The 17,875-nt window shown below is 47.6% G+C and overlaps 3 protein-coding genes across 3 annotated transcripts; 1 reads left to right on the top strand and 2 right to left on the bottom strand.

Annotated features, from left to right (window-relative positions):
• Positions 1-4,529: 4,529 nt before the first annotated feature.
• Positions 4,530-5,321, top strand: DCS_05873 (uncharacterized protein; the record flags this gene model as incomplete). The annotated part of the gene is made up of 1 exon (XM_040803174.1): positions 4,530-5,321. The coding sequence occupies one exon, from the start codon at positions 4,530-4,532 to the stop codon at positions 5,319-5,321; it is 792 nt and encodes a 263-aa protein (XP_040658207.1).
• Positions 5,322-9,685: 4,364 nt separating this feature from the next.
• Positions 9,686-10,327, bottom strand: DCS_05872 (uncharacterized protein; the record flags this gene model as incomplete). The annotated part of the gene is made up of 2 exons (XM_040803173.1): positions 9,686-10,051; positions 10,184-10,327. 2 exons carry the CDS (start codon positions 10,325-10,327, stop codon positions 9,686-9,688), a joined length of 510 nt encoding a protein of 169 aa, XP_040658206.1.
• A 6,335-nt stretch (positions 10,328-16,662) lies between these two features.
• Positions 16,663-17,607, bottom strand: DCS_05871 (uncharacterized protein; the record flags this gene model as incomplete). Its single annotated transcript, XM_040803172.1, has 1 exon — positions 16,663-17,607. The coding sequence occupies one exon, from the start codon at positions 17,605-17,607 to the stop codon at positions 16,663-16,665; it is 945 nt and encodes a 314-aa protein (XP_040658205.1).
• Between the last annotated feature and the right edge of the window lie 268 nt (positions 17,608-17,875).

The raw sequence follows: 17,875 nt of genomic DNA, 5'->3' as shown, positions 1-17,875 counted from the left end.
GGGTTCTGGGAAGAGCAGTCGGCCGGCTAGCGTATTCTGTAAAAATAGTATCTCCTTCCCTGTCTGTTCCTGTACTGCTGGGAGTAGTTAGGATATGTTAATAGCTCCTTATCCCCCTTCCGTCTCTAGACGGGCCCGGTCCGCCCCCGTATTTGTAGCTATTATATCTTAGGCGCTTGGTACTTTGCAGCCGGCCCGGGCCCGGTCTATCCCTATATTCGCCCGATTTATTCCCGTATTTGTAATTGCTGTATCCTGGATGTCCTAGGCGTTGGGACCTTCTTGCGCGGGTTGGCCTTTGGGCGCCTCCTGCAGTATAGAGATTAATACCGGCCGAAGTATTTGTCCTAGGCGTAGTGCGTCCTCCTCGTCCTGTTCCTAACGCAAGAGCGCATCCGGCCGTTATACTTATAAGCCTAGTCTGTACTATAGCGAGTAATTAAAGTTTGCAAGGACTTCCGCCTACCGTACCTATCGTTCCAATATCTCCCGCGGTTTGGTAAAGTATTTAAGGTTCTTATAGTCCGTTAGAATAGTAAATAGTTCCGTAACGCCTTATAGTTCTACCGACTACGCCTTAAGGCAGCTAATAACTGCTAGGAGTTCCTTATCGTAGATTATATAATTCCTTTCTGCTAGGGTAAGTTTGGCTAAGTGGTAGGCTACTGGTCGTAGGACCCCCTTGCTATCGATTTGCAAGAGGCATCCGCCTAGTGCCTTACTTAAGCAATTGGTCTTAATAAGAGTCTTCCTATCTAGGTCCTATTGTACTAGGATTGGGTATAACGAAAAGGCCCGCTTAAGGGATTAGAAGGCTACGTCTTCTTCGGGTCCCTAGCGAAATAGTATACCCCTCCCTGTAAGGGCTGTAAGTAGTTCCGTAAGGCTTGTAAAATTGGGAATAAATTTACGGTAGAAGTTCGCAAAACCTAGGAAGCTCCTAATCCCCCTTACCTTAGTAGGTAGTTGCTATTCTTAAATTGCAGCGATTTTCGCTAGGTCGGGCCTAACCTTAACGCCTACTTGGATAATAAACCCAAGGTATTTAACTTCTGTTGTTGTGAATGCATACTTATCGAGATCTAGGTATAGACCGGCTGCCCGGAGCCGCTTAAGGATTTCCCTAACCTTAGTAAGGTAGTCGGCCTTCGATCCGGAGGTATAGATTAGGATATTGTCTAGATAGGCTGTAACCTACTCCCCTAATTTATCCTATAATACCCTATTAATATATCTTTGGAATAAAGCTAGTGCTCCGGCTAGACCGAAGGGGTAGACTAACTATTCGAATAGACTAAATTGTATACGGAATACCGTAAGCGGTTTGTCTCCTGGCGCTATATATAACTTATGGAATACTGCTCGTACGTTTAGTTTAGTAAACTAGCGTACCCCTAAGAGCAAGCGTAGCGTTTCTTTAACTAGCGGGAATAAGTAGCAATCCTGTTGTATAATCTTATTTAGGGCCCGGTAGTCTATATATAGCCTCTATCCTCCGTTTTCTTTCTTGGTAAGTAGTATTAGTACTACTGCTGCTAACGAACTTACCTATATCTATCCCTTATTTAGTAGGTTTGTAATTTATTTACGGACTTTAAGTAGTTAGTCTTGTAGTAAATTGTACAGTAGGCCCTAGGGTAGCTATAGTATTTCTCCCTTGTTGTTTTGTTGTAGTCGGATGTAGTAGTCCTGGGAACCCTAGTGTAGTGGTAGGCCTAAGGCCTGTTCCTTATCGAAGAGATTAGTATAGTCCTAGAGGGCTACCGGGAGAGTAGGTAGGGCTATTGCTATTATATTTATACTTCCGGGTGCTTATAGCGCTGTTTCTTGTAGTTTTGTTGCTATTTCTTGCAAGCTTATTACTACTAGTACTCCCTGTTGTTTCCGTAAAAAGGTTTATACTAGCGTAAGGTATACCTCCTGGGACCCGTTGGGAGGGTGGATATCGTTTGCTTATACGATTTAGTTACCTACTGCCCTAATTATAAGGGTCCGATCTGTTGCATTTAGGGTAACCCGTTGGTATTCTATCTATAGTAGACCCAGTATAGCGTCTTAACTTAGGCCTAGGATAACGTATAGGAGTACTAGGCTCTCCTAGCTATCTATATCGATTGTCGTACGGACTATATTGGTTATTGTAGGGTAGGTAAGGGTATTGCCTATATTCCGCCGAGAAGTTATAACAGCCGTTTGGAGTAGCCATTTTGTTGGAAGAGGGATAAGCTTAAGTTGCAGGCATTAGGCTATCCTTTCGCTAATAGCCCTATAGCAGTTACAGCCGCTATCGATTTAAACATTAAGGAATCTTATAGAATTTATAAGTATAGCAATAAGAAAGAGTAGTCTATCCATCCTTAGTATAATCTTTTTAAACTCGGTCTCCTAATTCCCCTGGTTCCTTATAGTCCGCTTGCCTGTAAACCCTTTATACCTTTATGCGAGACTTAGCTTAAAGGCGCCTTATTTCCCTCCTTTTCCTTGGTCTTTAATTCCTTATAAACCTATTCTTCTCCCTAAGCGGCCTAAATACTTATCCCTAGGGTATATAGGATTACGGCTCGTTATAGGTATTGTTGGATATAGTGGCCTCCCTCCCTGCAGCGGATATATATACCGGCCGCCCTATGCCTGTCTCTCTCTTCCCGTATAACCTATTTCGCCTGCTGTTGGGGCCCGCCTTGGCCCCGGTTTGTTTTTGTTATCGGTCTAGTTATAGCCGCTTTGGGCCCGGCCGTAGCCCTAGAGCCCGCCGTATTAACCCCTAATATTAGGGTATCGCCGTCCTTATTGGGTCGGGGGGTCGCTCTGGCCGTCCCCTGGCCGGGCCCGCTCCGGTCCCTAATTTTATCCTCTATATATTGCGATTCCATTTCGGATGCAATTCGTTTATATATATCGACCGCCTCGTTATAGTTATCCATTGTAGTCCCCCGCTAGAGGATATAGTCCCTTATTCTCTTAGTTAGCCCAATACGGAGCTTTATAAGTTTTACCTCGCTAGGCCAATGCATCCCTCCTGCTAGTATAAGCTTTTCTTTAAAGCGTATAAGGAACGCTAGGAATAACTTTAACGTCCCTTGCCTAATATCCTTTAGTTCGACAACCGCTAGTCGCTAGCGGTAGGGGTTGCTGTAAGCCGATTCGAGGTACGTTAGAAATTGGAACGGGTCGTAACCGATGCGGGAGCCTTCCTCGAAGTACGTTATAACTTGTTGCTGGACTTTGGCCAAGAGGTTTTGCTAAACGAAGATCCATTAGTCCTAGGCGGACCCAATGAAGTCCCTATCCACCCGAAGCTTACGGTCTATGCAGAACTTCCAGGCTGCAAAGGTGCCCTTGTTGCCGTCGTACGGGTCCCCGACCGGAATCGGTTTGCGTTTAATACGGGCCCGTAGTATGCCCGACTCGTTCCCGGTCCGTTCCTGCTAGGGGTCGATTATTAAGGTATCTATTGGCTGGGCCGACAAGTGCCCTGGGTCCTGCTGTGCCTGTTGCTGCCCATTCTTCTGTAGAGCTAAGATTTAGATAGAGTACGTTTCCATTTAGGCGTACATTCGGCCAAACTCCGTATGGACTTTTGCCATAAAGTCCTCCATAACTTACTGGAGGTTAATTTCTTTGGGTTTTCCCTTATCCATTTTGACTTACGATAGTTAGGCTTTTCCTTCCTCCTAACCGGTATAAGTAAAGTCTTTTAAATGTTACGGAGTCGCTAGGCGACTGCTCTAGGACTCTTAATAATATTTATTAAAAGACTTAAAGAATAGGAAAACTACTTAGCAACTAGGGCTTTTAGTTGTATGCGTTCCTCCTAGTGGGTCCCTTGGTTCCCTCCGTTCTCCTATATCGGGCTAAGCCCGATACCATAATATACTTATCGAGATCTAGGTATAGGCCGGCTATCTAGAGCTGCTTAAGGATTTCCTTAACCTTAGTAAGGTAGTTGGCCTTCGATCCGGAGGTATAAATTAGGATATTATCTAAATATGTTATGATATTAGGCTTTGCCTAATAGAGCTATGTCCTAGGATAGAGCCACGCGCTACCGCACGTAACTCGTATCCTATGACTAAGCAGGCATTGGAGTATAAGTACTCCAATGCCTCGTACCTTAAGTTAGTGTTCCGTAGGTTTCTTAACAACTATTTCCGACCACTAGATACTGGTAGTACTAGTGACTCCATAACATTTAAGAAACCTCCCTTCGTTACGGCAAGCAGTAGGCCGCAGACTATTGAACAATAGATCAACAGGACAACAACGCACTACCTAGCGAACAAAATGCTACCGCTAGCCAACCACCACCCGACTGGTTTACAGAAATCCAGCAGTTACGCCAGCAAATCGCTACGGTAATGCAGCACTAAGCGTCCCGGGAGGCGCAGCCCGGTACCACGTCGGGATCGGTACGGACCCCCTCAACTGTCAATGGCCCAGCAATACTTCCCCAAGTCCGACGTAAACCAATACCAACAGGGGCACCATACGATGGAGATAAGACCACATTTACAGCCTGGAAGATACTTATGGCCCACAAGCTAGTTACCGACCGCGAGTTTATCGGTACCGACAAGGACCAGTGGATGTTCGTCTGGCAGTGCTTAGCGCCCAAGATTCAGTCCCGCGTTACAGCCTTCTTCGAAGCAGGGCCGTCGTACCAGTACAACCCGTTACAATTCTTGGCTTACCTCGAATCCGTTTTCGCCGACCCTCATCGGATGGAGATAGCGCAGACCGAGCTCGAACAACTAGAGCAAGCAAGCAATAAGGCATTTACCTTATTCTACGTGCGCTTCGAACAAAAGCTGGCGTTGGCTAGGGGAATAAATTGGCCCGACGAAATTAAACTCGTCAAGCTGCGTCGCGCGCTTAATAAGACCATGCGGGATAGCAGTATTGGGCGCAATATCCTACGAGACAGTTACGAGGCGGCCGTTAATATTTACCGTAGCATTGCGGTAGATATTGAATCGTACCGCTTGGAGGAGAAATACCGGAACCGCTACGGCCGCGCAACAGCCCCGACAAAACCCATAACGGACGAGGACGGTAACGCACGGATGACGGGCATCAATGCAGCAACTGTAGGGCGCCGTCGCCCAGTAACCCAAGGAACAAGGACCAGCCCAGGGCAGTCGTCAAGCCAGCGTGCAACTTGGGTCCCCCGCAGTACAATTAACGCGCGCAAGGAGGAGGGCGCTTGTTTACGCTGCGGATCCAAGCAGCACTTTATTAAAGACTGCAAAATGCGGCCCGCAGCGCAACCGGTACAAAATCTATCCATTTATCGGGTAAATACAGAGAGGGAGAACGCATAGGAGGAATCCTTAGACCAGTTCTCGGAAAACGAAGCGCCCCCGAGCTAAGTCTTGCGCGGGGGCAAGACGGTACAGATAAGGACCAAAGCGGGAGGACCAAGCGTTAGAGGAAGCAATTTCAGGATATCGAGGCGCGGTTGGATAGGCCGCCGTTCCTTATCCCAACGCTTGTAAATTCTACCCGTTTCTTAGACGTTTAAATCGATTGCGGTTGCGATTGTTATGGCGCAATTAGCGAACGTACGGCCCAAAGTCTGCGCCTTAAGCTTATTCTACTACCGGTACGGCGCCGGTTAAAGACAGCCGTAGCAGTAATACGCCGCCGGGGCGGCCCAACGGAGGTATATCTATATATCTCGCACATAGTACGAGTTGCGCTCGATATAGACGGCTGGGAGTCTCCAGCGGTACTATACATAGTGCTAGGCCTTAGCCGAGATGCAATACTGGGCCTACCGTGGATGGAATACCGCGGTGTCGACCTGCATGCAGCCGAACGCCGCCTTACAATTGGAGCGGCAGGGGGCCAGGTGGTACAAGCAGCAGATACGCGGCCGCAGCGCGGCAGCTATAACCTCGAGATTGCAACTGTTTTATTTGTTATGGCCGAACCGGAGAGCCAAGCGGTAGTTACCAACTTAATGGAGATCTCGGCAGTACTCCGCTAAGTAGCACCGAGCCCCGAGCCCAGCGGGACGGAGGGACACCTGCCCGCCTACCTAAAGGAGTTTGCCGACTTATTCGATAAGGCGCAGGCCTCCGGCCTTCCTCCGCACCAGGGACTAAGGGACCACTACATCAAGCTGCGAACCGGGCCCAACGGGGAACCCCCAGAGCTACCGTAGGGACTATTGTACAATATGCTACGGGACCAGTTGTTGGAGGTACGACAGTAGATTACCGAATTGTTGGACAAAGGGTGGATACGTGCTAGCTCCTTAGCGGCAGCGGTACCGATCCTCCTAACTAAGAAACCGGGGGGGGGTTGGCGCCTTTGCGTAGATTACCGCGCACTGAACAAGATTACAATACAGGATAGGTATCCCCTACCGCTGATAAAGGAAACGTTGCGCTCCCTGTTAGGATCCCGCTGGTTTACGAAACTCGACGTACGGGCGGCCTTCCATAAGATCCGTATTGCGCCCGGCAGTAAGCACCTTACGGCATTCCGCACCCGCTTCGGCTTATTTAAATGGCTGGTCTGCCCGTTCGGACTTACAGGCGCTCCCGTAATATTCCAGCGTTATATTAACGGGGTACTCGGAACTGATTTAGGTAACTTCGTAACGGCCTTTCTGGACGATATCTTAGTATATACAAGCGGCTCTAAGGCGGACTATATTCGGAAGGTAAAAGGGGTACTTTAACGCCTACGTAAAGCAGGTCTATACTTGGACCTAGACAAGTGCGCCTTTGCAGTTAAGGAAGTTAAGTACCTGGGCTATATTGTTCAGGCGGGAGTAGAAATCCGGACCGACCCAGCAAAGATAGCCGCTATCCGCAACTAGGAGGCACCAAGGACCGTCCGAGGGGTATACAGTTTCTTGGGGTTTGCTAACTTCTACCGGGAATTTATCCCCCAGTTCGCGGAATTAACAGCGCCCCTATCCCAGCTTACTTACAAGGGGCAGCCGTTCCGCTGGACTACCGACAAGGACAATGCGTTCGAAGAACTAAAGCGACTATTTATATTGCACCCGATCCTGGCACAATAGGATGCAGAGAGACTAACGTTCGTAGAGGCAGATTGTTCCGGTACGGCTTTAGGAGGATGCCTATTACAGGTAGACGAGAAAGGCATCCTACGCCCGGTTGCATACCATTCGGCAAAATTAACGGCCGCAGAGCGCAATTATACAATCCACGACAAGGAGCTCTTGGCAGTAGTGCGCTGCCTTAAGGCATGGTAGGCAGACCTGCGAGGGGTGTCCGCACCGTTTACGGTTCTAACCGACCACAAGAACCTGGAATACTTCACCCGACCGCGGGAAATCTCGGAGCGCTAGGCACAGTGGGCTGAGAAGCTCTCGCAGTTTAACTTTCATTTACAGTACAGGCCGGGATCTTAAGCGCAACGGCCAGATGTACTATTACGCAGGCAGCAGGACGTAGAGCACTAACCCCGAACTATGCAAGTATTACAACCTGTATCAATCAGCAATTTCGGAAGTTCGCCGAGTACCCGCAGCGCGCCCGTAGAGCAACCGCCTAGCAACCTACTACCAGGATTACGGCTATTCCACGACACCAGCTTGCAGGAGCTATAGGACCAGGCAGTCATTAAGGACCAGACGTATGCAGTACGCCTAGATACTATACGTTGCGGAGACCGTAAGTTCCCGGACGAAGCAGATACGCGGGAATAGGTAGCCGACTGCACCATTAACGCGCACGGTGCGCTACAGTTCCGAGGGCGCCTGTAGCTACTATTGTAGGAACCGCTAACTACACGCGTTATCCACTAAGTCCATAACTCCCCTATCTCGGGGCACCCAGGACGAAATGCTACATTTGCAGTGCTAAAGAGGAATTACCACTAGGATTACATGTCGGCAGCGGTAGGGCGATTTGTACGGAACTGCTACTACTACTGCAGCCATAAGAGTAGGCAGCGCCGCTAGGGCCTACTACAGCAAATTGAGCCGCCGGACAGATATTGGAAACAGATCTCCGTAGACTTTATAACGGAGCTACCCGCACAAGACAAACAAGCGCCACAGTACATAATGGTACTTATAGACAGGCTGTCCAAGTACGTACAGCTAGAAGCTATAACGTCTATAACGGCAGAAGCATGTGCCGAACGGTTCAAGGAGTGCTAGTAGCGTTTCCGTAGGTTCCCGGAATACATTATATCCGACCGAGGATCAGACTAGGTCGGCCAGTTCTGGGCAACGTTATACCGTATTGTCGGGATCGAACAGCGGCTGTCTACAGTATATCACCTGCAGTCAGACGGAGGCACGGAACGAGCGAACCAAGAAGTTTAAGCAATCCTATGCACCTTTATAGCGTTCGACCAATTTGACTGGCCGGACCATCTAGCGGTATGCCAGCTAGCGCTAAATGGTAGGGACTCTTCCGTTACCGGCATAAGCCCGAACAGTCTCCTATTGGGATACGAAGTTAACGCAGTACAACGGGTGGAAGCTCCTACCCTAAGCGCAACTACGGGTAAAGGGCGAGCAGTAGCGTTCGTACAGCGCCTGCGCGAAGGCACCGAGCTGGCCCAGGCGGCAATTGCATTTGTACAGTAACGCTTAGAGGAAGAATCAAACTCCCACCGGCGCCTAGCGGAGCGTTTCTAGGTAGGGGATAAGGTATAGCTAAGTCTACGCTATATAAAGTCTCTACGCCTATCCAAGAAGCTAGACTAGGTAACAGCTAAGTATACGGTCGTGGCCGTACCGACCCCCCTAACTGTTACGCTGGATGTCCCCCAAGGCATGCACCCTACCTTTTACGTGGACCTAGTAGAGCGGGCCGCAACGGATCCGCTACCTAGTTAAGCCTTAACGAATATAGAGCCAGGGCCGCTCTTGGTAGAGGACGAGGACGGCGTACCGCAGGAAGAGTATATTGTAGAGGAAATCTTAGCCGCAAAGAACGCAAGAGGGCAAGGTAAGCGCCGCAATATCCTGGTTAAATGGGCCGGGCATAACCAACCTATGTAGGAACCGCTGGAAAATCTACAGGAGACCAAAGCACTAGCAGACTACGAGCAAAAATAGGGTAGCGCACTTACTTACGACGGACTAGTCTCCTTGCGATAATGGCGTTAGCGCGGCTTGCATTCAACCAGCCCGAAAGGGGCGCAAATAACTCCTCCGTCCCAAACCGGAACGTCTTAAAACGAAGGACCTAGGTCGGCCCCGAAGAATTCCCAGCCCCAATCGGGGCGCCACAAGCAAGACGAAGTCTCAGCGCCGTAGCGCACAAACGTTGGGCCCTTAACGGCCGGGGGGAGGCGGCAACTCGCTCGAGTTATCCTCGACTGAGGACGAAAGGTAAAGGGGCGGGGCCGGCGCTGGGAGGCCGTCCGCAAACAGGACGCGGCGGGCGCGACTTCCACCGGGGGCGGTAGAGGGCGAGGCGGCAGCGAGACGAGACGGGCCGGAGCGGTCGGCGGCAGCGCGACGGGGGGAGGAGGGGGACCGTAGTCCCCGACGGGGGGGGCGGGGCGAACGAGGCGCACCCGCCTCGCGGGCGCGGCGGGCAGCAACCAGCTCCTCGTGGATCGCGGCCATAAGGCCCGACTGCTGCTGTTGCACCAGCTTAAAGCTGTTGAGCCGGGCGTCCTGCGCGCCCTGATAGTCGCGCAGGCCTTGCACGGCGCCAGCAAAACCGCGCACTAGCATCTGCAGCTACTGCTGCTGCACACCACCGCTGCGCAACGGCGTTAGGGCCTGCGAGGCCAGCACCAGGGCACCCATGGGGTCGCCGGGAGTCGAGGGCAGCGCCGCAGCGGCGGCACCACGGGCAGCACCGCCGGCGGGGGTAAGGGGAGTAGCGGGGACAACGTCGGCGGGAGTCGTCCTGGCGGCATTATAGAGCTCACGCCAGGTATCGCCAAGCTGGCGAAACGGGGCGGAGAGGCGAACGCGGCGGCCGGGCAATTCAGCCGTCTTGGCACGGGCAGCCGAAACAATATGGTCGCCTTTGGCGGCGGTAAGAACGAGCTCGCGAACGATGCGGCGGAGGCGCGGATGCGGCGTTAGCAGGTGCGGAATCTATTCGCACCTACGCCAAGCCGAGGCGCAGGTGGTGCAGCCATTGCCGCCACCACGTTCGCAGTAGGCAGCGCCGGTGCGGACCAGACGTTTAATGCAGGGCAAACACATCTAAGCCTCGGCGGTAGGGACGTCATACTCCTCGTCCGAGGAGTCTCCCTGGACGGCAAAGCCGCCCATCGACCGAACGGCCGACGCCTTGTCCAAAGCGTAGCTACGAACAGGGCCATTGTTGTTGTTGGGAGGAGGAGGAGGAGTATCGGCGGCGGCAGACATAGCGGCGCGGCGACGGGAAAGTGAGTAATCGACTAACACAAGCAGTTAGCAACAAGCGGCAGCAAGAACCCCGGTACGGCACGTACCGTAAGGAAGGCGGGAGAGCGGGAGGAAGCAAGAAATTGTAACGGCGGCGTTAAAGGAAGCGGCAATCACGAAGGAGGAAAGAGGAAACACGCAACTTGCCCGCAACGGAACCTTAGCTACAGAAGTGTCAACATACGCGCCCGGCAACCACCCGCGAATAGGACAGAGGCAACCACCCGCGAACAGGACAAAGGGGCAGCGCAACGGGGCCGCAACGGAACCTTAGCTACAGAAGCATCAACACACGCGCCCGGCAACCACCCGCGAACAGGACAGAGGCAAAAAAAAAAAAAAAAAAAAAAAAAAAAAGTTATTGGATTAATTGAGGACTACTGGAGGAATTAGGGAAGGAGGGGGATATATTATAATATTAGGCTTTGCCTAATAGAGCTATGTCCTAGGATAGAGCCACGCGCTACCGCACGTAACTCGTATCCTATGACTAAGCAGGCATTGGAGTATAAGTACTCCAATGCCTCGTACCTTAAGTTAGTGTTCCGTAGGTTTCTTAACAACTATTTCCGACCACTAGATACTGGTAGTACTAGTGACTCCATAACAAAATAGGCTATAACTTACTCCCTTAATTTATCCTATAATACCCTATTAATATATTTTTAGAATAAAGCTAGTACTCTAACTAGGCCGAAGGGGTAGACTAACTATTCGAATAGGCTAAATTGTATACGGAATACTATAAGCGGTTTATCTCCTAGCGCTATATATAATTTGTAGAATACTACTTATACATTTAGTTTAGTAAACTAGCGTACCCTTAAGAGTAAGCAGAGCGTTTCTTTAACTAGTAGGAGTAGGTAGTATTAAAATACTGGTATTTATACTAGTAAGACTACCCAAATAGGATACTATCCTATTGTTACTAGTAGTACTACTACTAGTAAAGATGCTATACTATACTGCGAGTATTAGTAAGTATATCGAGTTGACTAATAGTATATAACATACTACTTCTCCGAACTATAACTCGGAACGACTGACGGCAGTACTACTACCGGCCAACTCACTACTACAATACAACTTGTATACGTAGTAGCCAGTCGACTACAGGAGCCAATTGATCGGAATAACAATTACCGCTCTCCCAATCGCTACTAGCTATTGCCAGCCTACAGTACTACTGCGGGCAATCAAACCATTGTGCGACCGAAACGGCGATTAAACCATTGTGCGACCAAACGGGCAATCAAACCACTGTGCGATCAAACGGGCGATCAAACCACTATGCGATCAAACGGGCGATCAAACTATAGTGTGACTGCGCAAGCTACAATCTGGACCTACAAGGTACTACTTGTTAAAATACTGGTATTTATACTAGTAAGACTACCCAAATAGGATACTATCCTATTGTTACTAGTAGTACTACTACTAGTAAAGATGCTGTACTATACTGCGAGTATTAGTAAGCATACCGAGTTGACCAATAGTATACAACATACTACTTCTCCGAACTACCACTCGGAACGACTGACGGCAGTACTACTGCCGGCCAACTCACTACTACAATACAACTTGTATACGTAGTAGCCAGTCCTACTACAGGAGCCAATTGGTCGGAATGACAATTGCCGCTCTCCCAGTCGCTACTAGCTATTGCCAGCCCACAGTACTACTGCGGGCAATCAAAGTATTGTGCGACCGAAACGGCGATCAAACCATTGTGCGACCAAATGGGCAATCAAACCATTGTGCGATCAAACGGGCGATCAAACTATGGTGTGACTGCGCAAGCCACAATCTGGACCTACAAGGTACTACTCTGTAGGCATAAATAGCCGTACTTCCCTTGCACTTTAGTTAGAAGAATAATCGCATTCGTTTGTATAATTCGGTACTACCAATTGTGCACTCTTGCCCAGTTACTAACTGGCACCCCTTATGCTGTTACTAACAGCTTGATTGATTCCCTGGTCCGTGCGATATACTTCTACTACCCCCTCCTCTTGCGCATACAAATTGTAAGAGTTACGGCCACTAGTAATAAGGCGATTAATACAAGGGAGGTACATTCCCTATACCTCCTCCGGAGGAGCAAACTCCTTATCGGAGGAATTACCCTCTACTAAAAAGTCGCCTAGGGTACAACGATAGTCCGACTTATCGGTATAATAGCCGTAACGCGGGCCCAAACTGCATCCAGGGGGAGGGGGGGGGAGTACCCGCAGCGGTAGATATAATGGCAGTAGCAGTAGTAACGAAAAAGGTAAATAAATCCTCTATAAGGGAGGAGCAATAGCAGTAAGAGTAAGATTAATAGTTCCTATTAACACTAGCCTATTAGCTAACTACCCAAAGGATATACAGAACGGCTCCAATAAGGAAGCAGCAACCTACCTTATGGGGGAGGAATAATAGTAATAAAGGAGCAAGCGCGGTAGGAGGCGGTAAAGGAATTAATATTAAATTGTATAGTAAGAAGCTAGAGAAATAAGTAGGTATAATAGTTAAAGGAAAGAGAAACAATAAAGTATAATAGGAAGGGAACGGAGAGGTTAATATAGAGGGAGCGGTAAGGGGGAAAAGTAGGATAACGCTAGGCGCCTTAGGCACCCGGGGAACACCTAAGGAGGGGACGAAGCAGGATAAAGTAGTTGCCTTAGGCACCCGGTAAATACCTAAGGAAAAGCTAAGGTAGGGTAGAGTTAGTTGCCCTAGCCAACTAGTAAACTCCTAATAGGGGACGACGCGGGGAGGAGGCCGTATACGCTAAGCACCCGACGAATACCCAAAAAAAAAAAATTTATTTTTAGGGGGAGCTTTAGATTAGGAAGCCAGCCCAAGGAAGGGTAGTTTGGCTACAGCTACAGCTAGACTTTACTTCGAACGGGTAGAGCGAGACGGTATATTATAGTATTGGGCTTAGCCCGATATAGGAGAACGGAGGGAACCAAGGGACCTACTAAGAAGAACATATATAACTAGAAGCCCTAGTTGCTAAGTAGTTTTCCCTCCTTTAAGTCTTTTAATAAACATTATTGAGAGCCCTAGAGCAGCTGCCTAGTAACTCCGTAATATATTGACTTCAACAGTACCAATAGATTTAATTGGTTCTGCATCTCTAAATTGTATAGTTACTTCCCCTGTACGTATTTTGTTAAGTTGTAATGTAGTTTCTCGTTGCAGTGCCCGAAATTAGTTATACCCTCTAGTTAAATGTTCTACTGCTCCTGTATCTGGAAGAATGCCTTGGAATTAGTGGTCCGAATACCTGTCGATAAGGAACTATTGTACCTGGACTACTGTATCTATAGTCTTATGAGGAGGTACCTTGCCTAGTAGTGCATGGTATACTGCTTGGGTAGTTAGGTACGACTGTATTAAGAAGGCATCCTGGGCTTAATCGTTGTACTGTATAATTACTGTATCTTCGGGTATTTCAGTACCTGTATGTTATGGTATCGGGCTTAGCCCGATATAGGAGAACGAAGGGAACCAAGGGACCCACTAGGAGGAACGCACACAACTAGAAGCCCTAGTTGTTAGGTAGTTTTCCCTCCTTCAAGTCTTTTAATAAACATCATTGAGAGTCCTAGAGCAGTCGCCTAGCGACTCCGTAACACTGTAGTGCATTTATTGCTATCTTCGTCTGGTCTACCTTCGTATTCCGTTAGGTATAATAAGACCTGTTGTGTATTATTGCCTGTAAATTTACGGTCCCTTGTCCATTGACCAATAGCTTGTTGTTGTTCCTCTAATATATAGTTCTGCATCCAGCATCCAGTCTTATTGCAGATATAATACCTTTTCTTCCACTTTTGCTGTAGCCTATTTGGTGTACCTTGGTAGGTGCCCTGATTGGTGCCTTTGTAGGTGCCTTTATTGCTACCTTGGTAGGTGCCTTGCTTGCTACCTTGGTAGGTGCCTTGCCTACTACCTTGGTTACGGTAGTTGTTATTGTTATTATATCTCCGGTTAACAAAATAGTTTCCTTATATACAATTTTCTTTATGTGCTTGTATTGAAGTACGTAAATCGGCATATAATTCCTGGAATGTCTTAGCTGGTTTTATAAATGCCTGTGCTAATTCTGGTACTTGTTTACATGTACGGATTATTGCAGCCATTAATTGACGTTCTCCTAAGTAATCCTAGCCTAATGCCCGTTGGCATATTTGTAACCTTTATATTACGATTCATAGAATATCCTGTAGGTCTTTACCTGTATTTTCTTCTTGGTCCCTAATTGCTGCAAATGTAATTGTTGTCCATTTGTTGTAATATTCTTCGAACCTAATTTCTGTATTAAACTCCTGTTTTAGTGCATTATACATTTGTCCAAAAGTCCATTCTTGTTGTATATTCTGTATAGCCCATATGTGTGCGTCTCCTTTTAGTATCTCTGTAAATACTGTATGATACTGGCTTAGTCGTATTCCAATTGTTTTACATGTCTGCTGGAAATACTTAACTTTATCGTCCAATATATCATACATTTGTCCAGAAAACATATGTTCCGATTTCCATATCTTCTGGAATTAAATAAAATTCCGGTGGTCAATTTCCTCATTCTGTCCGCGGTAAATTTGCAATACTGGTAGTGTTGAATTTTTATTATATTCTTAGGTTGTAATATTTGTTGGAATTGTGTTTTGTTGAGTTGTAGTATTTGCTGTATCTGTTGGGATTGTAGTGTGTTGAATTGTGGTATTTGCTGTATCTGTTGGAATTGTAGTGTCTGTTGTTTGGAATCGGTACGATATATCGTATTATGTGTTTTCGGTCGGTCGTATAGTATTGTATTGTGTGTTCTCGGTCGGTCGTACGGTCGATTGTCTTACTGTATCTCTTGAATTAGGTATTTGTAATACTGTACCGCTCGAAAAATCATTCCCTGTACTAGGGGTCGTATTATCAACAACAATAGTTAACGAGCTATAGTTAGTGCCTGTATTTAATGTTTCACTAATATAGTTCCTAAAGAAAGGTGAGCATTTATAAATACAGTTCCTAAGGTCCTTCTTATCCCATTCTAGCAATATTGCACCTTGAAGTACTTGTTCTAACTGGCGGGATATACCTGCCCGTAATGGACCTATATAAATACCGTAGTACTTTAGTGTATTCCGTAGCATTTTTCTTACCAGTAGGTGAACTTGTTGGAATATATTTGCATCCCAACCCTTGAAATCATTTTGGAAGTCTACCTGTATTTCCTCCATTGTTAAGCTATTGTCCCTTTTGTAACGAGCGATAATTCGAATAACGTAATTATTTAAAAATGCAATAGGTGCGGTACTGTCTGGGATCAAATTAAAATCCAAGTATTCTGCCTGTAGTAGTTTCTCGGTTTCCTTGTCGCAACCTGCCCCTTTACTAATATATTCCATTAACGAATCTTGCTCTTCCGATATAGATAGCTGATATTCCATTGATTCTTCCATTATTGTTTTTCTTATTTATATTTGTTTTTAATTGTTTTTCTGTATTGTGGTTTTATTCTGACTTGTTGTACTGGTACTGTAGCGAGTGGGGAAGTGGGTTACGTGTCCTTGTTGGAAGCGTACACTTATTGTAGGTTGTATAGTATGACGTACTTTAGTGCGGGGTAATCGGAGGCAATAACGTACGGTCGTACTGGGATTGTTGGTTGTTGTGTAATATGATACTCCTAGAAATCTAGTATATAGGTCTCTAGGCACAAGGTAAATATATCTAATGGCCTGAGGTATAGGCGAAAAGATAGTCTTTATCTTGTTGTAGCAATCAAACTCTAGGTATTAGGTCCGCCTAAATACGTACGGATACCTGGTGAATCTGACCCTTTTAGTCGCGTACTACTGCCAGGCTTCTCTGGTAGGAAACGGGTAGTAGTATCGTGATCCTCTTCAAGCCTTGCCAATCTGCGCTGTTCTTTACATACAGCACTGATCAGTATTGGTTCGGTTCTGGGGGAAACTAGTAACAAGAGATCTCTTTTAATGGATTCAATTTAGTACGAAAGGAGGGAAAAGAGGCTGCCCCTAAGCGGCCACTTTTATCCTCTCTGTAATCGTACCCCACACGATCACGTAATCCTAGTCTACTATTGGCCACTATATACATACAACACACAGTATGATTGATTCCCTAGTCCGTCCGATATACTCCGTACTTCTAACTGTCTTTCTTGCAAATCACACGAGACGTTACTAAATAGCATATCCTGCTATTTGATACTAATAGCGCTTTTTATTCCCTAGTCCATATAATACTTCCTATTGCCTCTCCATAAATTGTAATGATACTAGCTAGGGCTGGCTAATATGCTCTAATGCAACCTGGACTGACTTAGGAATAACATCTTTAACATTAATTAGCGTTTGCTTCAAAAACAAGCGAACTTCTGCCTTTGTAGCATTCATAGCATCCCCAGCTGATGCTTGGTTAGTTATTAGTTCGTGGAGGGCTGCGTTTCTAGCCAACTTAATGCTCATTTCCCGTATTGTATCTCGCATACTCTGCCTTACCACCTTAAAGAGGGCATCTGAAAAGTTGCGAACCTGCAAGCCACGCGTCTCGAAGCACTCGATCTCATCGACATAGTTCATCCAGCCGTAGCGATTATGGCACCACCAGTCGGAGCCGTTCACAGATTCTTGTACCTCAGCATCTGGGAATTGATCTAGTGAGCTCGGCCACATCCACAGAGGCATAGTTCGGGCCGCAAGGCACTCTGCTCTCTGGGAAAAAGGTACACCTTTCATGCAGACCAGCTCCGATCCCTCGCAAGCTTCATTTGCAGATATACATGTTTGGTTTTTTGCCGCAGGGAATTGCCAGTTGGAGAGCTTTCTAGGACTCCGTTGTCTTTGATTTAGGCACTGTTCTTGCGATCCATGCAGCTTAATCGACTCTGGACGCGAACACCATGCCTTGGATCCCATGCAATCCTCGGTATGTCCTTCGCCGTTACAGCGTGAGGAGTAGATGATAGAAAAGGGACGGAGGTCTCGGGCAGCCAAGCACTCACGTACTTGTTGGTAGTAGTGCTTCAGGGCTGCTTCCACTATTTGGCTCGTTCCTCCGCTTGTTTTTTGTTGCTTCAGACTGAGAAAGATAGGCACGTCATCCGGATGCAACCCCTTGGTCACGTTCGCCGTAGCGGACATGTCGCAAAATTCGGCTGTTCCCAAGCACCTCTCCGAGGTACCATCTCCATGGCATTTGGATCTGTCGCCAGGAAGCCAAGGCATTTGGGGAGGTTGATTAGATGGACGGGCCTCTCTCCGCTCAAGACAAGCCGAAACGGATCCATATATCTTTGCGCGAGATCTACACCATGCATCTGTACCGACACAGGCTTCAACATCGACGCCCGCACCGGGGCACTGGGGGGAATTGGGTGCAAGCCAAGGGCCCTTTTCTCGAGCGTGAAAGCAGGCACTCCGGATAGTTATGTTAACGATGCGGCCGCATACTTCATCAGTTCCAACGCAAAATTCGCTCGACGCAACGCAATCT

The sequence above is a fragment of the Drechmeria coniospora genome, chromosome 02 (assembly GCF_001625195.1).
Source record: "Drechmeria coniospora strain ARSEF 6962 chromosome 02, whole genome shotgun sequence".
Lineage (NCBI taxonomy): Eukaryota > Fungi > Ascomycota > Sordariomycetes > Hypocreales > Ophiocordycipitaceae > Drechmeria > Drechmeria coniospora.
Note: the sequence above shows the minus strand (reverse complement) of the source record. Positions and strands in the feature narration are given on the sequence as shown.